The 24,764-nt window shown below is 36.3% G+C and overlaps 2 protein-coding genes across 3 annotated transcripts; both read left to right on the forward strand.

Moving 5' to 3' along the window:
• Positions 1-3,699: 3,699 nt before the first annotated feature.
• Positions 3,700-12,353, forward strand: LOC125469295 (senescence-associated protein AAF, chlorolplastic-like). The gene is made up of 13 exons (XM_048566480.1): positions 3,700-3,839; positions 4,932-5,330; positions 6,966-7,121; positions 7,494-7,567; positions 9,435-9,511; positions 9,789-9,860; positions 10,592-10,660; positions 10,763-10,809; positions 10,909-11,038; positions 11,127-11,195; positions 11,304-11,407; positions 11,883-11,958; positions 12,048-12,353. Exons 2-13 carry the CDS (start codon positions 4,993-4,995, stop codon positions 12,219-12,221), a joined length of 1,386 nt encoding a protein of 461 aa, XP_048422437.1. The 5' UTR covers positions 3,700-3,839; positions 4,932-4,992; the 3' UTR covers positions 12,222-12,353.
• A 1,171-nt stretch (positions 12,354-13,524) lies between these two features.
• LOC103927259 (myosin-binding protein 2) lies at positions 13,525-17,144 on the forward strand. 2 transcript variants are annotated; one of them, XM_048566298.1, is made up of 4 exons: positions 13,525-14,677; positions 14,756-14,896; positions 15,029-16,427; positions 17,089-17,144. In XM_048566298.1, exons 1-3 carry the CDS (start codon positions 13,525-13,527, stop codon positions 16,402-16,404), a joined length of 2,670 nt encoding a protein of 889 aa, XP_048422255.1. In that variant the 3' UTR covers positions 16,405-16,427; positions 17,089-17,144. The 2 variants fall into 2 exon arrangements, with proteins under 2 accessions (XP_048422255.1, XP_048422256.1); XM_048566299.1 differs by having other exon boundaries at positions 14,789-14,896.
• The last annotated feature ends 7,620 nt before the right edge of the window (positions 17,145-24,764 follow it).

Below are 24,764 nucleotides of genomic sequence, written 5' to 3' on the forward strand. Positions count from 1 at the left end.
TCACCAATTCACCATATATTGCGAGATCTATGGAGATTTTTATGTTCATTACAAGATCATCGAAATTTTTATATTTATTATATCATGCGATACTGAAATAATATCACGTGATATAATTAATCACTCGCTGTAAATGAGTGCAAAATCTCATACCCTAAAAGAGTGAGAAATATCATCTCTATTGTACACTCGTATTTTAACTCCATGCACTGTTAAGAGCTCATGAATAGTATTTGGTCTTAAAATATGGCTTGTAAGGGAAGGGTTGGATGCTTATCAAATGCTTAATCTCTGTCAATAATGGTGAAGACATTGAAATTTCGACATGTGTTATTGACACTTTAAAAATGTCATCCATTTCTTCTGTTTTTTTTTTTTATGTATTTAAGGTATAAAATAATATTTTTTAAATATTAATAACATCTTCTTCATACCAGAATAAGATAAACCAAATAACTGAAAAGAAAATGGCACCCAACATGCTGACACTTCTATGTTTTTTTTTTTTGGGCATAGAGCCAAATGCCAAAAATAAATGGTTTTTACTTTTATCTGCAAGGGATTAGGTTTTCTGTCATTTAGCAAATAGTTTATGCAGTGGTGGTAAGCCCAATCCATACATCTATCACAATTCAAGAAAACTCCAAATAAAAGAAAAATAAATATAAAAAATAAAAATAAAAAACTTGTGGACGCAAGCAAGTCCAAGTTCTAAGCACTATTCTAAAAAATTTCGTTTTAACTGACACACCCGATTAAAATCAAGGCGTGATGTTCACCTTCCGCACCGTACACTCACCTTGGATCCAAGTTAGGTGCATAGTCCTGTCATACAGACCACTATAGGTGGTTCCGACTCGTAGGTGACCCACGATCATTCGCATAGTCTTCACGTGATCGTAGCACTTGAGCGTATTTATTTACACCCAATCCTATCGTACAGACCACTTTAGGTGGTTTCGACTCATGTGCAGGCATACTTGTTGAGCTATTGGTTGAGCCGTACAGGTCATATTAGGTGACTCCAGCTGGATCGATGAGCTATAGACTCAGCCATACAGGTCATATTAGGTGACTCCGGCTAATATGTTACTTGTCATTGACTTACTTCACCTAGTTTACCTAATTCGTTATACTGAGATTTTTGGCATGGTATACCTATGGATTTTGCTATTTTGAGCATGGTTGTGATATAGTTATGTATTATAATTTCTGGGAAATTATACAGGTTTTACGGCAAATGGTTACTACCTTTGATAATTGAAATGGTTTTGAAAAGTTTTGTTTTTGCCCACTCACATTTTCTATTTTGCGCCCCTCCAGGTTTTAGGTAGGAGTGCTTGTTGGTGGCTTACGAGGAATTGACGGCGGTTCTGACAGATTATCACTAATGTAGGATCACCTCTGGTATTGTATAATTAGTACTTGTCCTGCTGGACTGCACTTAGGCTACCTATGCTCTGATTATGGTGTATCACACTTAAATATCGGGATTTGCACTTATATTTGCTTAGTGTAAATTAGTTGGCTTGGTTGTTAGTTACTCATATTTCTTTTTATCAATATCATTTCCGCATTGCGCACATGGCTACGTCACACTCACGTGACAGCTAGCACGCCTTGATTTTGGTTGGGGTGTGTCAGTTATCGCCCAGGGGAGTGGATAATGTAAGCCTTATATGTATATTCACATCTTTACCAAGCACGAGGCCTTTTGGAAGCTTACTGGCTTCGGGTTCCATCGGAACTCTGAAGTTAAGCGAGTTCGGGTAAGAGCATTCCCATAATGGGTAACCCACTGGGAAGTTCTTTTGTGAGTTCCCAGAAACAAAATCGTGAAGGCGTGGTAGGGGCCCAAAGCAGACAATATCGTGCTACGGTGGAATCGAGCCCGGGATATGGTAGGGGCCCGGGCCGGGATGTGACAATTTGGTATTAGAGCCAATCCCTGGCCGGATGTGTGCCAACGACGACGTCGGGCCCCTAAGGGAGGTGGATTGTAACATCCCACATTACCTAGGGGAGTGGATCATGTAAGCCTTATATGTATATTCTCATCTTTACCTAGCATGAGGCCTTTTGGGAGCTCACTGGCTTCGGGTTCCATCGGAACTCCGAAGTTAAGTGAGTTCGGGCAAGAACATTTCCATGATGGGTGACGCACTAGGAAGTTCTCGTGTGAGTTCCCAAAAACAAAACCGTGAGGGCGTGATAGGGGCCCAAAGCGGACAATATCGTGCTACGGTGGAGTCGAGCCTAGGATGTGACAATTTACCTGAGCGTCCGCAGCGTCAAACAAAAATATGTGCAACTACTAAATGCATATTCTAAATATCAAACATTTGGCATGGCATTTTAAAACACAAGTCCATTTAAACACGTTTTTTGGGAAAATACCAAGCATATATATATATATATACACACACACACACACACACCGAAAACCAAAAGCCCACTCATTGATGGTCGTAGCCCCCGAGTCTCGCTATCACTGGGCATGGTTGTGATATAGATATGTATTATAATTTCTGAGAAATTATAAAGGTTTTACGGTGAGGGGTTACTACCCTTGATAATTGAAATGGTTTTAAAAAACTTTGTTTTTGTCCACTCACATTTTCTGTTTTGCGCCCCTTCAAGTTTTAAGTAGGAGTGCTTGGTGGCTTACGAGGAATTGACGACGGTTCTGACAGATTATCACTAATGTAAGATCAACTTTGGTATTGTATAATTAGTACTTGTCATGCTGGACTGCACTTAGGCTATCTATGCTCTGATTATGGTGTATCACACTTAAATATCGAAACTTCGAAGTTAAGCGAGTTCGCACGAGAGCAATCCTAGGATGGGTGACCCACTAGGAAGTTCTCGTATGAGTTCCCAGAAACAAAACTGTGAGGGTGTGGTAGGGGCCCAAAGCGGACAATATCGTGCTACGGTGGAGTCGAGCCCGGGATGTGGTGGGGGCTCAAGCGGGGATGTGACATTAACACCGCTTAGGTGCTAGGTGGCTGATTACTGTCTCAGTTAATTTCTAGATGTTTGATATTTAAGAAATGATGCCTAGACTTGCTTAGGCACTTGCTTTTGACTGCCTAGACTTGTTTAGGCACTCGTCTAGGTCGCGAGTCTCATTTGCACATGAAATAGATAGCTTTTATTTTGCATTTTATTTTTTTAATAAATTGTAAAAGACTTGTTGAATACTTTGATGAACTCTCATTTTATGCTTGTTCCCAGATTTTCAATATGTTTTTATACTCTATAGTCTATCTGTTATTTTATTTTGAAATTATGTATCCCACTATAGTTATGTGTTTTTTTAAATATAAATAAACATTTATTTATATGTTATATAATAAATTTAATTAAAATTGCAAAAACCACCTCCCACCTAGGCTCTAAGCCCCTGTCCACGGTGTGATCAGTACTAGCGTCTTTTAGAATTTTGATTTTAAGCATTTCAGTGAATGTCAAAAAGCATTAGATAATACTTTTGTATTTTCAGTTCAACCAAAAAAAAAAAAAAATTTGTATTTCAAAAAAAAAAATTCTGACGCCAACAAGAACCAAGCATTTAATACACCGAAACACCATAAAAAATAATTTCTTCCAATACATGCATAAATGATAAATGCGTTACTCTCCATCCTTCCATACTTCTTGTTCTTGTAAGTCTGCGGTGTGGCAATTCCGGGGCCACAAGAACTTGTTGTGGTTGCAATTTCTCTTCTCAATTTCCATGACATTCTGCCTCCACTGTACACTGCCAATAAATTTGGCTGCTTTACTCTCTGTTTCCTCTCTCTCTCCTGTAAAGTCAGTGCTTCCTACCGCAGGTGAGTTGGCTTCCTTGCATTTCTTACTTTATTCACCGACTTTGAGCTGCTTCCATATCATTATTCTGCAAATTCTTATGTGGGTTTTCTTTGATTTGAAATTTGGTTAGTGGGATTTCGTTGAATTTTCAAGATTTTGTCTTTCGATTTTTTGTTGAGTGTCTAATGCATGGTGAAGGTCTGGTTTGATTTAGCTGTTTTGTGTTTGTTGTTGTTATGATCATGTTAAAATAATTGAGTAATTAAAGGAGTGGTCGAACGTTAATGGTAAAAAATTTGAACTGAAATGCTCAGATGAACAAGATTAGTAATGGGCAAATGGGATATTATATAAAATTTGTGCAGATGAATAACTCGAAAACTATCAAAACACATCGCTTCTACTTTCTAGTGTTGAACTCCATAATATGAGTGACAACACCGGCATTCTGCATTATAATTGAACAACTTTATAGACCCTTTGTTGCCAAGAACTGAAGGTTACTCTGTACTTTATGAGCGAGCTGCAAGATCGTCAAGGGCGGTTAAATAGAAGAAGAGAAAATGTGGGCAGAAAGGGAATAAGTAACTAAAGTGTCCTTATGAGAATTGGAAGAAAGAAACGAGAATGTTCTTTATATCCGGACCGTGATTTTGGAATGAAACAGAAGCACCCCAAACTCATAGTTAAATAGGTTTGAACCCTAAAGATGTTGAATTCACTGATTTTGGAAGCCTAATAAGAAAGACTGGCACATGAGGGTAGAGTTTATTGAAAAAAGAGAGGTAGTGAGTACCTTATTTGTTGGCTATAAGGATTATGTTGGCAAAAGATTTCTGAACCCAGTATACATTTAGCCAGAAGTTATGAAATTCTTGTTGTGCAAGGTCTTTACCTATGAATTAAAAGGATTCCCGTGGAAATATGGTATCCATTTGCGTGTTAGAAACTTAGACTGCATATGTTGGGTACTTAGTATGTTATATGGAATATTGTGTATTTGATGCTTGTATAAAATTTTGTGTTTTGTGCGGTAGTATTTTCTCGTAAGTTTTTTTTTGTTAAATGAGAATATAACACTTTCTTGATTCATTTTTCTGTTGCAACTGAAGCTTTAAGCTTCTGTGAAGGAAACGCTGGCTAGTTTCACTTCAGTGGTGTGTTGATCCTTCCATGGCACTTACTGCAAGCAAGGTTTCAAGCTGTCCTGCGGTGACTAATTCAAAAGCGATTCCTAACTCATACAGAATTTTAAATTCGTTTTCCAAGTCAGTCCAACGACATAACCTTCATTGTCCAAGTCAAGGGGTTGAACAGAGGCAGCTAAATTGTGCACGTCTCAGTTCAGAAAAAATGAGATTTTCTAACGATGGTTTGATGCACATATTGGGCAAACCAGTTAGTTTTACTGTCTCTCAGAGATCTACTGTCGTATACCTGTCTGGAGGAAGTCATAATACCAAGGCAAAAGAATGCATCGTAACTTATGGTGATTCGGCAAAGGAGACTTGGTAAGAACCTTGTAGAAACGCTGTTATGTTTCTGAGATTGTGAATTTACTTTGTTAAATTAGATAGTGTTCTATGTGTATGTGCAGCAAATTAATGATATGAGGACAAAGCGAATAATAATTGATCTAAAAACATAATGCAAGTCTACAAATTTATTAGATAAATGTAGCTTTTCCTTAAATCAGATTGTTTATAGTGTTATCATTGTTTTGTTTTGGTTCTTTTATTGGGAAGCAACCTGTCAATTGGCTTATGATTTTCATTGTCAGCCTTTGCTGGTAAATTGGAACTTGTTGAACTCAAAAAAAATAAAAATAAAATTTGGAACTTGTTAATTTATTAAACAATTGTATATGCGTGAAAGGATTTTCACTTCCTCTTGCACTTTCCTTACATGAAACTTGTGGTTTGTATTTGAAGGAAAATAATGTCAATTGAACATAGGAATTGGGCAAAGTGCCATTTATATGTCTCCGTCTGAAAGAAAAAAAAGAAAAGAGACCTTTGATCTCCCCATCTTCCTCTTGCCTCGGAGTAAGAAATACATTCATCTGAGTTGGTTTAGATATGATTTTTTTCTTCTTCTAGCTTGTTTTCTTGTGTAGGTAAACAAGCTATAGGGTTGCTCCGTATCTAGCTTTTCTAATCAAACTTTTCCTTAGCGTAAGCACTAAGAAAGAAAACGATCTTAGACTACTAAAGGGATTCATGAAGGTAGTTTACTTGCTTAGTTAGGTAAAGAATAAGCACTCAGAAGTACTACTAGAAGGGACTACCTCACTCATAGGGACAAGACCGGATGATATAATGCTTTATAAGTTATCCAATATTATACAAAATTAGGCTGCCACTCAGTACTACGGTCTGGTGGTATTTCTCTTCACTTGGAATTGAGAGGTCTTAGGTTCGAATCTCGTGGATGGAGAATTCGATTCCAAATTAGGTTGCCCATTGTGTGGTTTAGCTGAACTCTCCCTCCCCCTAATGTAAAAATATCGATGTACTCAAAAAAAATAAATAAATAAATAAAAAAAAATATATATATATATATATATACACACAAAAGAACCAGCAGGAGGATTTCTTAACAGGAAGAGGGCATCAGACGAACAAAGACAGTAGTGTGTGTGTATTATATAGGGGGAGGGATTCACTCTCTAGGTACCTTTCACGGCCCTCAAACTAGGGGCAAGTGCATTTGTATTGCCTTCATGTAGATCCTCAATTGTGTCAAGGTGAGAAAAATTACATATTAGAACCTAAAGGACTGGAGGGTCCCGTGACACTTAACTTCTGTAGACAGTTACATAATTTATGTTTGTTCACTCTTCAAGAAAAGGTAATTAATTAATTTGTTTGATTTCTTGTGTTCTCCATTTGTGCCTCATTTTATAATATCTCTTAGTTTTTTTTTTTTTTTTTTTCGGTAAAAGTAAAATGTCTCAGTTTTTAACAGTGATTTACTTCATCTTTTTTCAGAATTTTCCGTATTTTTTTGAACTATCACTTTTAACTCTGGTCAAATTAGTTTGTTGTTCATGCTCTTTGATTATGGCATATTTTAGCATAAGTTTAAAAGAACTGCCAGTTGTTCTCTTTTTCAATATCTGTTAAAGAACTCCTGTTGTATACTAGTTCACAGATTGGGGATGATGAAGATGGGGGGCCTCCAGTCTTTTCTGAGAGAACTACTCACTCCAGTCAGGGTTTAGCTGAAGCTTGCAAATTTGTTGTCAATGACGCAAAGTTCGTAAATGAAAGGGCTCGCAACGACATTATTCTGCTTTCTCGGTAAGATTCCCTAATCTACTTTCGTTTTTTTTTTCCTTTTCATTTTGAGATGAGATTACAGTAATTAATCCACCTTATCTTGGTCTCTTCAAGAACAAGTCTTGCAATGTTAAATTACAATTAAGGTTGACAATATTCAAATTACAGAGGACCTGTATTAAAATTTGCAACACCATAATTTGGCCTTTTTCTGTATATTATGCATTATAAAGTCAGCTGGAGCATGGTTTGCAAAAGGAAAAAAATGTACAATTTTACTGGCTACTTGCACTTGATAGTTATTTTTAATGTATTTAGTCATTCCATGATTTTTAGATGGCCTGAAATGTTCATGCATAGAGCTCATTGCTCATTATTTTCCAATCTTGTCAGTGGTATAATGAGGTTGGATGCCCGTGTGCGTCAAGACGTTGCTATTCTTGGGTCGGGGTTTCTTAAGCTGGATGGTAAAACTCTTATCACCTTTTCAGTGAACAGATTTTCTTGTGCAGCTTTATAAATTCTTTTTATTTTGAATACACACTTACATGAATTTATTCAAATTCGAATAACAGATAATGTGGAATGAATATGGTGTTTGGTTTCAAGAATGAAATTAGAATTAAGGAAGGAATCAAACTTTGTTGTTTATTTGGAACTTGTAATCTAGGCTCTGCATCAGTGATTCATCAAGAATTACATATGCTTGGTTAATAGATTTTTATCAAGAATTGTCTAAATACATGATTGGTTAAAGGCTTATATATGTTAGCTATAGTCATAACGAAATCCTATTATCAAATTTTCCCTCAGAATTATCAATAATTATAAAAAAGGAAAACTAATGAAAAGGGCTTGACAACTTTGAGTTTTAACGATAAGGACAAAATAAAGGGTAAAGTGAATAGTACCAGGTTTGACTTTTTAGTGTAAAAATGTGGTTTTTCGTTAAAGTGAATAGTACCGTAGGCTTTTCGTTAAAACTCCCTTATAAAAATTCAAACCAATATTCTAGTAGCTTAGGCATTTGTACTTTGCTATAAAGTAATATCATCTAAGCTAAAGGTCTTGTAAAACATTGGTTGGAACCAATCGCGAAGTTATATTTCTGCTGAAAAATGTGATAGCTACCTGGCTGAAGGACTTTGAGTGGAGTTGTACCGTTTAGGACTCCTCTAGTACGGTTAATGAGGAATGCAATAGTTAGAATGACCATATGCCATACTCACAAGAAACAATGAACAAAAGCCGTATAGTCTCCACATTTTGCACTCAGCCGCACACCATTCTGCTTGGGGGTATAGGGGTAGGGCAGTTTCTGAAACGTACCCTTTAGGAAAAGCTATGACTAAAGTTATTGAACTGTGCGACAGGAGAGAAATAAGGACGACTAACAACAGATAAAAGGAAAAAGACGGAGAACATGCCGAGTTCAGATGTCTGATTGGATAGAAGGTATTCAATTGTGTAGGAGAGGAATTCAATTGTGTAAACCCAGATGGAGGAGGTGTAAGTTCCCTAGGTCTGATTCTTGTGAAATGCACGCATTTGTTAGCCATAGCAAGTTTCCATCTGGATAAAGATAAGCCTGGAAGACAAGGTGAAATCAATTCATGCAGTAACAGTAAGTCATCATTATTAGATTGGAAGACAACAGAGGTCAATCTTTTGATTGGAGATAAAACCTGCAAAGGGGGTGGGGTGTTGTAGATGAAGTTAGATGAGGAAGTTAGTGGAACTGGCTGTTGAGAGTGAATCCCACATTGATGAGAGGAGGGACCTTTCATGTGCTTATAAGTAAGTTGGGCTACTACCCCATATTGCCAATAGGTTTTATGGTGGAACCCCAACTTCTTCATGGTATTAGAGTAGGTTGTCTCACGTGTGAAGCCTAACGGCCACATGTGCTCCACGTAAGTTGGGCTACTCCCCATATTGCCAAATGGTTTTATGGTGGAACTCAACTTCTTCACTGGCAGAGTAGGAGAAGATAAAATGGAAGAATGCTGATTCCACGATTTCAGGCATTCCTTCAAATGTTCATTCTGGTGAATGAACACTTAACCAAGGAATGGAATGGATTCCATTCCACTTGTCATTTCACTCTAACCAAACATCAGTTAGTTTACTTTACAGAATTGTGAATCAGTTAGTTTACTTTTGCAGAATTGTGTATGAATATTTTTCTCCTTTTAGATCTGGCTTCTTATTTGTTATTTTTTTTATTTAATGGGAGAATGGATTATTTGGTTCTCTTTTTTTTGGTTGCCTAAACATGCAGTCATCTTTGTCATGAAACTTGTGATGATGTTATCCTGACCTTCTGCTCTGTAGCCCGGGCAAGAGAGGATACTGAGAAAATTGACCGTAATGTGAAGAAGAAAGCCAAGCTCCTCCATCATATTGCTATGGTATGTGTATTATTTATTGGGGCTTTTAGCAGTAAGTCACAAAGCAACACTTTTGTAATAATCGCGTACTTTTGTTTTATTTATTTTTATGAACCCCTCAAATTTTTATTTTTTTATTTTTTTTGAATTATTTCATCCCAGTTTTTCTGGGAAATATTTACTAAGCGTCATATAGGGCCTAAATATAAGTACTATTTTTTTTTTCTAGGCAGCTTTTTACTATAACTTTGAATTTTAGGTGTTTTTAACTAATTTGATATCCAACAATCCTCTGCAGATCTTAAAAGACAAAGCTGAGTCTAGACTGAAAACCGCTGCTGATAAGCATTGGAGTGACGGAGCCTTAGAGGTACTCTTTTCACAGAAACAAATTCTTTTTGTTCTATCTGTTGGTTAACATGATGCAGTATCTCAAAACATAGAAATTTTGAAGGAAACTTTGAAGAAATTGAAATCATTCAATATGCATCAATTAAACTTACGAGCTTCATACAATATGTATTTATGATGAATATGCAACGTATAAGGTGAAAACAGTGTGCCCTGCCAGTATTTGTGACTCTAAACTAGATTACTATAGGCTAACAGTGTGTGAAGTTAAATTACGAGCTGTAATAGTGTAAAATAGAAATAAGCAAGCCACAGAACTATTCAAGAAATTAAGAAAGATGTCAAAGTTGTAAGAAATGCATGTAAATAAGGGCTTGATTGATGCACAAGAGTACAAACAAGAGAGCGTACATGAATTTTCTCTTGCGGGTTTCTTTATTATCAACCAACATAGGTATAAATGTAAGGAAAGAAATGATACAAACATAGTTCAAGTCTATTGGTGTATTAAAAAATTAATTAATTCAAAACCGCATCCAATGCTTAGAAAACCGTTACTAGTAGTCTAGTATAATTAAAAAAACAATTCAAGTTTTCTAAAGTTCAGTTCCGCATTATATACATGTATATAAATATATTGTGTAAAAATGCGGTGTTACGTGATAGAAAACAATTTTAGTTTTCTGGAAAATACAATGATGATAATGATGCACCAAAATATGCATCTTGATGCTGTGTTGATTCTCTTAGGCTGATTTGCGCCGTGCTGACCTCCGTGCCAAACAACGTGCAATGGAAGATGCCCTAATGGCTTTGGAGGTAAATTTATTTTCGTTTGCAATACTAACAAAGATACTTGTGGGAGATCATGTCTAGTTATGTTACTCCATGTTCTCTGAACTTTTTAGATATTATCTGCAGTTTGTCAAAAATATTCATGATAGGATGGTGAACAAAATGTACAATTTGTAAGTTTGTTTTGTGATTGTTAAGTTCCTTTGCCGTTTGCTCCCTTCTATCAGTTCTGTATTTACCTTTGGATTATAATATCTCCTGTCGACATCCAGTCCTCTGCAAAGCGAAAATGGTGTTGTATCAGAAAATGACATACTGGGGTGTATAATGCTTGAAAAGAATGGGAAAAGTCTTGATTTCCCTCCTGGGGAAGTATCTACTGATCGCATTAATGCAATTCAGGTCCCTTTTTCCTGGAAATCTCCAGTTCACTTTGTTCCTACTTTCTTGAGATTCAGGATATTACAATCTAATAACTGGTTGTGTACAGGAAGCTTACTGGAGTATGGCGTCTGCCCTCTTTGAAGCTGATGGAATTGACTATACTGATCCTGAAGAGGTCCATATCTATATGTATTTATGTTCCAAGTCTGGTCTAGCAGTTAATGTTATTATGTTAGACTGCTTGTAGGGTCGCTTATTTAACTTATCTTTCTATCTGGAGCAGCTCGAGCTGTTAATTGCAACTCTAATTGATCTCGATGCAATGGATGGTAAAAGTAGTGTATCGTTATTGGCAGAGTGTTCAAGTTCTCCCGATGTCAATACCCGGTAAGTTATGCAAGCATTACTTATTTATCTTATAGTGCCCCTTGGACAATCTTACCCCCTTAGACTTGACAAATGCATACATTTTCCTCATAAGCTAAGAGTTTAGCCTTTATTGTTGTGAATCAAAAATTTAAGTGTAGAAAGCCAATCATGCAATATGCTTTAATCTTCTGACCGACGTGCATGGACAAGGCTGTATCCGTATCTGTATTTCATGGAAACCTATGTTCTTGGAAATACTTTTCCTTTCTTTTTGGAAACAATGCTGCGAATGGTGTCACTTATGTTTCTTTTAGGAATTTGTTGTCATTTTATAGCCAAAAAGAAGTCTGACGCTGACATTAATTTTCGAGTGATATATCAAATCCAGAGACAAGGAAGTCTGTTTGAATTTTGATTCACTAGTTTCTGTCGACTCCTACATGACTTGTATTGTATATCATCCACTATTACCTTTTAGTTTTCTGTTGTATAGGAAAGCAGTAGCCAATGCTTTGGCTGCAGCTCCATCTATGTGGACTCTTGGTAATGCAGGGATGGGAGCATTACAGGTTTGCTGGAAATTAAATAATTGTAATTTGTAATCGTCAGTCTTCGCCGTGATGATGCCAGAAACTCATGCCTTTCATTTTCCTTGCAGAGACTCGCAGAAGATAGCAATCGGGCAATTGCTGCCGCAGCCTCTAAAGCAATCTTTGAACTTAAGAAACAATGGGAGATTGAGGAAGGAGATAGCTGGAGGTTTACGATGAACCAAAATACCATTCAAGGAGAGGAAAGCCAAGAATCCGACGACAATGCAGATACAGATTGACGTACTTATACAACTGTAGTGTAGGTTTTCACATGGAGGTTTTAATTAGTTGTAGGATAAAAGACCCCCACTAATTACCATAAAGTGATCAAATTTCAGTAAATAAAATGCTGCATTCTTTTTCTTATCTTATTGAAATGTGTCAAATAATTCACAACGGCCAAGCAATGATGATATGGGGGACTCAAATTTGGGACGTTTCATTAACTACAAATCCTACCGTGATCTTAAAAGTACCTAATTTTGTACAGATTGATTAAATTAAACGAGAATTAACGGACTAACAAACAGACAGGGCGTGTGAAAGGAGAAAAGGAGAGTGGTAATCATTTCCATTGGTTACCACAACAAAATAAAGGTTGACACATGAAATGTGACTTGTAAGGTCTCAAGCCAGCTGTCCAAAAGTATGGAGGACATTACTAATAAACCCTAGAGAAACGCTTCATTTCTCCTCTTACACTCATGTTTATTCATGTACATCGATTTCCTTCATTTATTCAATTCAATAGTCCATTAATTCTCCTTAATTTATTCAAATCCACAATCAGGAATAATCATAAATGTCAAAAAGAAAATATGAGCGTGCGGAAATCACTCGCCTTAAACATTTCAAGGAAGCATTTGGTTAGGTTCTTTGATTTACATTGCTTTATGTTTCTGAGACCCAACAACGAACTTTTCACTTTTGAAAAGTTAAAGAAAACATATAGAGGCCCATGAGCAAAAGCAGATATTATACAACCAACTTTATTTATACAAAGGCTCTCATTCACTCTTCAAAAAGCCCCCAATTTGATCTAATTCCTTCCCTTTTTTCCACTCACTTTTTCTTTTTCCTTGTTAGCTTTTCCACCATGCCTGCCACTGCTGAGTGTTGACAACCCATGTTTCATCATTCCCTGCCTCCCACTTTAATACCAAATATAAGAAGAATCCTAAGTAGCATTCATATGTATTTGATTAACAATGAACAAGTACAAATTAATTACATAATACTTGTTCTAAATTGCTCTTAGGGATAGTGATGATCACTTTAAACTTGAAAGCTAAAATTCCAGGTGTAGATTCTACGGGTGCGTTTATATCGTCTTTAACAGATGTTACAAACTACCGTTTTTTCTAATGGTATTTCTTTTTTCAATGTTGAAGACGGATCCCCGCTCCAATCCCCCTTTGATAAAAAGAAAAATAACATATTTTTTACTGTAAACCAACTTCTCTTGCAACAGCTCAGTCTTCATTTTTCTATCTAAAGTTGAAAAGCATTCCTCTCTCTCTCTCTCTCTCTCTCTCTACATCCATGGCAACCAACAAGTTTGCAAGCATGTTGCACAGGAACACTCCCATGTTGATTGTAATTCTAGTCTATGCTGTTCTTGAATGGATTTTGATAATACTCCTCCTCCTCGACTCTTTGCTCAGTTACTTGATCAACAAATATGCCAACTACTTCGGCCTGAAACCACCTTGTCCGTTGTGTACTCCTAGAATCGAACGCGTCCTGGAACAAGGCAAGAGCTCAAACAACTCTTACACAGATGTTGTATGTGAGAGCCATGCCACTCAGATATCCAACATGTTTCGCCGTCCTTGTTCCGAACCTTCTTGCGGTTCTTTGGAGTATGTGCGGAAAGGGAATTCAGCTGTAGAAGCTGTGGATGATGGAAGCAATGGAGGTAAGTATCAAAGCGCAAACAAACCTGAAAGCCTGTCAACTCACAGTTACAATGGCTATGAGTTGGAGACAACGAATGAAGAACATGAGGACGATAGAGTGGCAGACGAGCAACAACTTACATCGGATGTTTGCAGTTCTAGCTTCAGAGGCATTGCAGTGGAAGATTGTCAAAGGTCTAGATCAATATTGCTATGTCAGGAAAATGATGCAGATAAAGATAACAAAGGAGGTTCTCTTGACATTGCGCGGTCAGATTCTAACAGCACGAAACTTGTCCATCAATCTTCCGATGCTAGTGCTACCAGCATTCAATGTTGCTTTGAAGAAGATTACTCTCTTGAAATCATCCCCCTATCTTCCGAGAATGGTTTGATCTGTGCTCACAATCATCGGTTGATTCCCGTTGAGTTGATTGATTTTTCAACTACAGTAGACCAAGTAACCCGCAATGTAAAAGAGGAGGAGGTGAGAGAGCATGATCATAAAGGAGTAAATTTCGCCTCTGAGTCGAACATCGGATCTGAACCTCAACTCTCTGGAGAACCATCATTAGTACTTGTCACAAACGAGAGTGCAGTTAACACAAGTAATGGAGAAGTCGAAAGCTTAGATACGTCCAGGGGTTTTACTGATAACTCTTCTGACGTAGACGCGGAAGAGGTAAAACAAGATTTGGTTTGCAAGCCATGTGACGAAGTTGTCACTGCTCCAGGAGCTCAAACATTATTTGTTCGAATTGAAGAACCCGATAAGAAAGAACGAAATGATCCACCAGGTACAGAAGATTGTAATTATTAATTAAATTTTTTCACTATAAGTTTATTTTGCATTCTGATTTCTTAATAAACTGCAGCATCTGAAGAAGAAAGTATTTTTGCAAACACAGAAGAGTATGACCGTGCAAGTGATCACCCTCGGGCTCAAGAAGGTTCTTCTTCTCCGTGCTTTGAAATTCCCAATGTACCTGATACATTCTCGGCTCAGAGTGATTACGGTAAATCTCAAGATCATATCTTACCTCCACCTAGATACAAAAATTCGTTTGACGAAGGACATTTAGTACTATAAGTAGTGTAATTGTTATATAAGAAAGAGCTGGATTTTACGGTAAATTTAATTTTGACAGGTACAAGGCATACTGAAGCAGCTACACCGCAAGAGGAAACAAGTATGCCTGAAAAGGCTCAAGAACGAGGGGAAGAGAAGATTCCTGACTCAACAACATCTGTAAACAGTCTTTGTTCCTTGCACAAGAAACCAGATGATAAAATAGAGTCGGCAGTAGAAGAGTATTTGGATGGAAGTGTGGTGAGCGAGACAGAAGAGAGGGATCCTTTTACAACCATTGGACGGCTCAAAGAAGCGCTGACCGCTGAGCGTAAATCTCTAAGTTCTTTATATGCAGAACTAGAGGAAGAGAGGAGTGCATCTGCAATTGCCGCCAACCAGACTATGGCTATGATAACAAGGCTTCAAGAAGAGAAGGCAGCAATGCAAATGGAGGCATTGCAATACCAGAGGATGATGGAAGAACAATCCGAGTACGACCAGGACGCCTTACAACTTCTGAATGATCTGATGAACAAGAAGGAGAAGGAAAAGCAAGAACTAGAGAGAGAATTGGAAATATATCAAAAGAAAGTCCAAGATTATGAGGAAAAAGAGAAGGCAAGGACCATGAGCAGAATTAAATATGGAAGTATAAGAAGTAGGAATTCTTCTGCTTCTTGCAGCCAGTCGTGGGATAGTGATGCGCTATCGATTGATCTTAATGTTGAAGTTAGGGACGAAGAAAGCGGCTTCGGTGGCCATCAAGAAAGCAATGACAAAAACAATACCACAGACGATGCAGATCTGAGTTTGGAAGATTTGGCTCTGGATTGTGTTAAAAATATGAGTGTTCTTGATGAATCGCTAGCAGGATTCGAGGAAGAGAGGCTGTCCATTCTGGATCAGCTCAAAGCCTTGGAGGAGAAGCTAATCACATTGGGTGCAAATGAGGAATTAGCCGAGGACTTTAAGCTAGTTGAGCATTCCCCAACGTGCAGCCTCAAATACTCCGAAGAGAATCATGATGTTAGCAGTCCAGAAGAAAATGGGATAGATAGACATCATCCCGAGGAAAAGACATTGGATTCCATGGCAAAGAGGCTTCTTCCGCTTTTGGATGCAACTGACGATGAAACCGAAGAAGGGTTAACTCATGAAGAACACGCTGATCAATCAGAATCAATTGAAATGATGCGGAGCTCAATTACCAATTTCGAACTGAATGATGGAAAAATAGCCATTGAAGAGGAGGTGGATCATGTTTATGAGAGGCTACAAGCTCTTGAAGCAGACAGGGAGTTTCTCAAGCACTGCATGAGCTCCATACAGAAGGGAGACAAAGGGGTGGATCTTCTCCAAGAGATTTTGCAACATCTGCGGGATCTGAGGGTTGTTGAACTCCGCGTCAAGAACATGAATGATCCCGAGGGCGATGAAGTTGCAGTTGAATGATACCAGGGGAATCCAATTAAGAGGTAAAATTCAAACAAGTTTACAACTCGGCCTTATGATTTCGACACAACTATTACAATGCTGTAAACACAAACCACTCTTAACGCACAACAAAAAAGCATAGTGGCCACACCCACACACACATACATCCATACAACGGATCTGTGACAACATTTTTTTTACATAATGACATGTGTTTTTGTGAAGCCTACTTTGTAATTATTCCAATCCGGACCATCTATCTTTTAGGTTTTCTATCAAATATCACGTCTACCAAAAATCACGTAAATCTAAACTGTATAACTGTTGGATTAAGGGTTTAAGGTTTCTTTATAAAACCGTATTTGTCTATTTTTTTTTTTTATTACAAATGAATGTCTTAATGATTATGATTTGTCTAACTTTTTGAGAGGATGTTCTATGTATGATGTTCTAAAATATACACGGTTCGGATCATTAAACCACATTACGAAGTAGGCTCCAGAAAAACGTGTGTTAACAGTTGTGTAAAAAAAGTGGTGTCACGAATCTGCCATATATATATGCACACACAAATGAAAGAAAAAGAGTTTAATACTCTAATCTACACCATTAATCTCCATTTTGTTGGAACGATTGAGGTCCAACAAGATCAATCTAGAGAACTTTTGATGAATCTTAAATGTCCAATTTGTCTTATTTCAGATGGCACAAAGATGTTTTTATGCTTCTTCCGCTTCTAGATTACCATCTCTCTTTGCCAAAAAAAGGTACGCAATAGCTAAGGAACAAATTTGGTGGTATAATACCCTTTGATATGTATATTTATGGTGAATTAACTAGTGAGATCTGTACTGAAGCATTAACACTCTGTAATTACATGAAGCTTAAAAATCAACTTGAAAGAAGTAGGTAATTTTTGTGAATTTCCGGCCCACTACAAAATTATCTGCAAGAAAGCCTCATAAAAAGCATAAAGAATCCTGTAAGGGAGAAGAAAATGACCATCATCCGAAAAAAACTCATAGGACTTTATAAAGAAAATATTTCATTTTAAAAGAAAAGGAATTAGTGGTAAAGAAAACCCTCTTGTTTGCTACAGGTGTGGAAAAATAGAGCACACGAGAAATGAGTGCAAAATGAAAGATAAGATTAATAATCTTAATCTAAACAAGGGTTTGATGAGACAGTTGTATCAATTAATGCTAAAGTGATGGGGAAATAGCAGTTTTTGAAGATGAAGAACTATTTGAGTCGACAACTGAAAATAGTTGTTCCGAAAATTCCAGTTGCAACTAACGTCTTTGCATAATAACTAAAGAAAAAAGTCTTATTCTAGACTTGATGGATAAAATAGAAGATTCTCCAAAATAAATAAATGAACTTTAGAAAAATACTTGCATATGGCTAGAGAAAAACGGAAAGAAAAAACTTTCGAAAAGCAACCACTCAACGCTTATAGCTTCAAGACCATTGTCAATAGGATAACTGAAATAATAAGAAAAAATAACCTACTCTTAATGATTTGCACTTTAATGGTTTGCATTCTGAAATAAATGCTACAAAAGTGGAACTATATCCACCATTTCCTGATGATATTTCAAGGAAAAACGAAATTGAAACAGAGTTTTAAGAGATGATGGGAGACTTTACTGAAATTGATGACATTAATATCGTAAATTCTCAAGAGAACCTCAAACTCAGTATGTCAATTCCATACAACAGAAAATTACAAATAAAGAAAATTTTATTTGTTCTTTGAAAGAGTAAATTCATTTTAAAAAGACTGAAGGACAACTTCTTACTGAAACAATTAAAAAGAAAGTTAAGTTAATACAAAAGGATTTCGAAAGACATGTTTTTGCAACTATTTCTAGTGCTTTTTTGGATCGTAAGAGACACATTGTTGAGTTACCCAATTAGTTTGATTTTGATGAAAAGAATATTCAAATAAAGGCTCGACCCATTCAGATGAATAACAGGTTAATAAAAAATATGTAAAAAAGAAATAATCGAGCTTCTTGAAAATAAGCTGATTCCCAAGAGCTACTAGTCATAGAGTTGCTTAGGATTTTACGTGGAGAATGCGGCTCAACTGGAACGAAGAGCCCTCAGGTTAGTCCTAAATTTAAACCATTAGATAAAACTTTCAAATGGATAAGGTATCTCATTCCTAATAAGAAGATTTTGTTAGATCAACTAAGTCAAGCTGTAACATTTTCAAAAGTCAATATGAATTTTGGTTATTGGAAAATTCAAATTGCTGAAAAGGATAAATATAAGACTGCTTTTAATTTATTGTTTGGACGTTACAAATAGAACGTAATGCTCTTCAGATTGAAGAATGCCCCCTCCGAGTTTCAAAATATTATGAATGATATATTCAACTCTTAAACCACTTTTACCATTGATGACATTGATGATGTTCTAGTTTATTCCAACTCCTTAGAACAACATTTTAAACATTCAGTATTTTCTTGAAAATGGTTGAAACTGCAGGTTTAGTGGTCTCGGCTTGAAAGATGAAACTCTTTTAAAAAAAAAGTTTGATTTTTTGTCATAATATCCAGAAAATGTTAATTCTACCCCTTGATTGCCATTGCTTTTGCTGATAAAATTCCAAATGAAATTCTGGATGGACAACAACTATAAAGATTCTCAGGAAGTCTTAACCATGATGGCGAATTTTATAAGGATCTTGCAAAAGACAACAAACATCTATATTAGAGGTTGAAGAAAACCCTGTTTCTTGGACAAATGAACATGGTTTTTACCCACTTACCCTTTACTCAAAGATCTAATTAAGCTTGCCATTAGAAGAGAGTTTCACTACTTCTCTGTTCCTTAGTTGATATATCGACAACACACTGCCTACGCCTAACAAACGCCTAACCTCGGCTAAATAGTTGTACATCTCACTGACGACTTCCCCCACTTTAATGAGAAGTTCTTGAAGAGTATTTTGATCTAACTGAAACTAGACTAAAAAGTATATAAATAACAAGTTTGGCTTTGATACTAAAAATGACCCAGAGACGTCATAGTCATTTAATCTTGTTTAAATTTATAAATCGGAAGAGAATATATGTATAAACATAATAAAATTATGAATATCAATTGAAGCAAATAAATATAAAGTAACGGGATACTAATGTTATTAAGCCTAATATCTTTTCTTTTCTTTTTTGGTGATTTTGAAGAATGTACCCATATTTTGATTCAATAATTTTTTTGGTTAATTTTGATGAATGTACCATGTTTATATATATATAAACACACACAATAGTATATTTATATTTTAATATTTTTAATCCCACAAATTATGGTTTTTTATTTAAAATCTCATTTATATAAACAACTAAAATTTCTAATTTTTAATTTAAAAAATATATTAACGTACATAGAAATAAATTATCATATTAATTTCAGGAACTACAATAAAAAATTAAAAACCAACAAGGTTTCAATAAAAGAATATTCATAATTAAGGACCTCATCCAAAGTCTCCCTTAATAATATCTCCAAACACAAGTTGTTGTTACAAAAGGGCAAAAGGACACTCACACTTAAATTGATTTGCACTCTTAAACTCTAGACTAGAGTTTTTATAATATGAAGAAAAGCTTGTTTAGAACTGAGCAACTAGGCTCCTTTTATAGCAAAACTAAAAGACAAGACGGCAAAGTAGGAAACTACTAGGTGTTGGTAAAGTAGAGAGTCGCCATAAAGCAGACTTGCACAGTGGGCGGTATCTTCACTTTATGCAATAGATCTGACTCAGCTTCACATAGATAAACAACAAAAGAAAAGACTCTTAAATAAAACATCAACCCAACACACATGGCTACAGGAAAACTAGTCAATTATTCAAAAGTTGAATAATTCTTTACTTGTCTTGATATCAGACAACATTTCATGCTTTTAACAAATATTCTTATTTTTTTTTCTTTTCTTTTCATTAGAAAAGCATTACATGCTTTTTTGCTTTGTAGAATGGACTGGAGAATTCCAAAACAGTCATCACCATTATCATTTGCCAAGTCTTCATCCATTTTTTCTTGAGAAGACATGTACGTTGATGCCATTTCTTCGTCCATGTCATCGAAGTCAAGAAGTTTTAAGACCTTCCTTTTTAGGTCTGCTTTTGAAGAGGATGAGCTAGATTACTCAACTAAAGACTTCAGCCTTTTAAGAGAGAATTGGAAGCTAGGAGAGAAGATCAATCTTCACAAGTTCTTTCATTCGTGATTCTTCTAACCTATCTAAGTTAAACTTGTCCCACAAACGCACATAAATCTGTCTTTCTAGTTGAGGAATATAATTCCAAGTGTCCTTATCATCTTCATCAAAATCATAGAAACCATTTCAAGATCCAAAGGAGTTCATAGATCATTATGAACCATAAAAATATTTTCCTTGTTTTAAGATAATCAGAATTGACTTGCCCTGAACTTTTTAAAAATGATTCATGGACTAATTGAGGAAGATATTCTACATTGGTCCCAAAATAAGAAAACCAGGTTCTGAACCAGTTGGCAACTCTTTCAGAGTACAAAGGCAAAATTGAATAAACCATGTGTGGTAGTATTAGATACTTTGAAAACCTAAGACCATTTCCCATGCCTTTTGATAATCCCAAAAATTATACCCCCCCCAAGGGCTAATTTTAGGACTGAAGAGAAAACGCATAGAGTCGGCGCTATTTCCTCATTCTTCTCGAAACTTGATCTAAAACGAATCAACTGTTCTTTGCCCTCTTAAGTTCTTTGCTTCACGACTCCACTTTACCCATCATCAGAAGCATTTGTTTCAATAACCTTAAAGGCTTCTGGGTTGGCTAAGGCTAGACATGGTATGCAAGAATACTGATTGAAATAAAATCAGTAGACGTATTGCATTGATATAGAAGTGGAACTAATAATTTGATAGCTCTTTTCAAAATCCTAATCCTGAAGTGATCACTCTTGAAGAATAGGTAATAGCCCCAACTCTATATGTCTTCTCTCTAGGCCTGAAATTAGCCATCAAGGAATAACTTTTGGGATTATCAAAATGCATTGGACATTTTCTTATATTTTCAAGATGTATGATACTCCCAGACGTGATTTATTCATTTTCGCCTTCATACTCTAAATGAGCTGCCAAATTGGTTCAAGACCTAGTTTCTTATCTGGGAACCGAATGCATAATATCTTCCTCAACGAATCCATGAATCACTTTTAGAAAATATCAGGCAAGCCAATTCTGGTTATCCAAGGAAACTATTGTATGGTTCATGATGATTTATGAACTCCCTTAAATCTTGAAATAGTCCTATAATATTGATGAAAATGATGAGGACGCTTTGTCACATCCCAAACCAGCTTCGCCGTAGCACAATATTGTCCGCTTTGGGTCATGCCCTTACAATTTTGTTTCTGGAAACTCACGTGAGAACTTCTCAGTGGGTCATCCATCCTAGGAATGCTTTCACCCGAACTCGCTTAACTTCGGAGTTCCGATGAACTCTGAAGCCAGTGAGCTCCCAAAAGGCCTCGTGCTATATGGAGGTGGACATGTACATATAAGGCACATCACCCCATCTCCGTTGGTCGATGTGGGATGTTACAATCCTTGGTTGATGTGGGATGTTACAATCCATCCCCCTTAGGAGCCCAACGTCCTTATCAACACACTCGCACCACATGACAGAGTGGCTCTGATACCATTCTGTCACATCCCAGATCGGCTCCTCTATAGCACGATATTGTCCGCTTTGGACCACGCCCTCACGATTTTGTTTCTGGGAACTCACGCGAGAACTTACCATTGGGTCACCCATCTTAGGAATGCTCTCGCCCGAACTCGCTTAACTTCGGAGTTCCGATGAACTTAGAAGCCAGTGAGCTCCCAAAAGGCCTCGTGCTATATGGAGGTGGGCATGTACATATAAGGCACATCACCCCTCTCCGTTGGTCGATGTGGGATGTTACACACTTGAGTTATATTCCTAAACTAGAAAAACGGATTTATGTGCATTGATGAGACAAGTTTAACTTAGATACTTGAAGCCCCATTCTTTTCAAGCTAGAAGAATTAAAATGAAAAAACTCGTGAAGATGGATATTCTCTCTTGGCTTCCAATTCTCTCTTAAATTAGGGCTGAAAAAATTAAGTCTTTAATTGAGGAATCTAGCTCATCCTCTTCAAAAGCATACCGAAAAAAGAAAGCCTTACAACTTCTTGACCTCAATGACATGGGTGAAGAAATGAAATCAACATCCCCGTCTTCTCAGCAACAAATAGATGAAGACTTGGCAGATGATAATGAAGATGACTGTTATGGGATTCTCCTGTCGATTCCACAAGGCAAAAAAGCATGAAATGCTTTTCTAATGAAAGATAGAAGATAAGAATATTTGTTAAAAACATGAAATGTTGTTTGATATTAAGATAAGTAAAGAATTATTCTACTTTTGAATAATTGGCTACTTTTCCTATAGCCATGTGTGTTGCTTTGTTGCTTTATTTAAGAGTCTTTCCTTTTGATGTCTATCCATGTGAAGCTGAGTCAGATCTACTGCATAAAGTAAATATGTTGTCTAATGTGTAAGGTTACCTAATGGTGACCCTCTACTTTAGCAACACCTGAACTTTCCTACCGTGTAAGGCTATAATATGAGCCTAGTTGCTCATTTGTAAACAAACTTTTCCTCAGATTATAAAAACTATAATCTAAAGTGTGAGAGTGCAAATCTGTTTAACTGTGAGGGTGCTTCTATCATTTTGTAACAACCATATGTGTTTATTAATGTAAGTTTGCTTTATTAGTAGCATAGCCAAAATTTGTTATATAAAGATTTCTTAGTCTAGCTTTAGTTAAAATTTCTTATTAGATCAAGATCCTCTGCAAGAACTTCTCACTAAGGTGATGGGAAGTCGTCAATGAGCTGTAACGCCATTTAATTGAGGTATGAGTTAATTAGGCTAGGCAGTGGTGCTATCAATACATCACCTAGGAAATAGAGAAGTAGAGAAACTCTCTTCTAATGACAAGTTTAGTTAGATCTTTGAGTAAAAGGCACGTAGGTAGCAATATTGGTTCTCATAACAATGGTAGCTCAAGAACTATGAGGGTCAATAATATTGAAAAAGTAACAATATATAATATTGAAAAACTGTCACGAATGATCAACTGGATCAACATCAACATATGCTAAAAGGTCATAACTATTTGCATATTGGTCTAATTCAAGTAGCGGTAAAACCGTTAACAAGAACATGATTATATACTTCTATCCTACTCTATGTAAGAGATATATGACACAATAACTATGTCAATTCCATGTTAGGAATGATAGAGTAATCCCTTAGTGAAGGACCAATCTATTTTAATTGTTTCCTAAATTTTTCTGTGCCGTTATCCGACCCCATAGTCGTAAAGACTCACCTGTCAATACGCAAGGGAATGATATGAAAGCAAGATCACAAAATTTAGTTGTGACTTGTAGGATTTCATAAAAGGAGATGAAGTCCATTGTGCGCAAAGCAAAAATTATGGATTGTATGGGAAAAATCACTTTGTTCCAAGTTAATATAGGAAAACCCCATACAATAATACTTAAAATGATTAGGTGGAATGATGTTACTCTACCTGAAAGATGGAGACTGCAAGATGGAGCTCCACCTCAACTGATTCAAAATAGATAACTCAGTCGTATAAATCAATACGAAGATGGAGATGTAGAAATACAATTCTCCACTAATAGGTTGGCTACATTAAGCGTTGGTCATTGATTAAGAGTTGAATCTTTAAATGCACCAAGACTCCTTTTTCGAACAAATTTGTTCAAATGGTCAACATCAAGATCAAACTTTTAGTGAACCTGATAAAGAATTTATAGAGTTAGACTATCTTAATGAAGAAAATGCTTCAAAAAGATTATAGTGAGGAAAAAAAAATTCAAAAAAAGGCAAGCTTTCTTAAAGAAAGCCCATTTTCAGTTCATGAAAGGAAAAGAGTTTGATGCAAGGTTTTTTACTTGGCATAAATGGTGTGCCAAAAAATAGAAGTTCCTTGACTATGCTGAATGTATAAGTGTCATTGAAGATCCATTTAAAACTTATATCACTAAGTGAGGAAAAGAAGAAAAGGCAATTTACTCGCCAGAAAAGGCCATTGAAGTAATAAAAAAGGAACCATTGCCTATCCGTTTACGGAAGTACCTGAAACAACTCAGTATAGTCAATCAACTACCCCTTCCTTGTACAATGGAGTTTCAGTTGTTATACAACAAAATAATTATACAAACATATTCCTTCAGTCTTTAGGCAAACAGACATCCAGAATTTGAAAATTTGTTTCAACCAAATGGCCTCTACTTGATTCAAAAAATTGAGAG

The sequence above is a fragment of a genome, unplaced genomic scaffold (assembly GCF_019419815.1).
Source record: "Pyrus x bretschneideri cultivar Hongxiangsu unplaced genomic scaffold, Pyrus_bretschneideri_v1 Contig41, whole genome shotgun sequence".
Taxonomy (NCBI): Eukaryota; Viridiplantae; Streptophyta; class Magnoliopsida; order Rosales; family Rosaceae; genus Pyrus; species Pyrus x bretschneideri.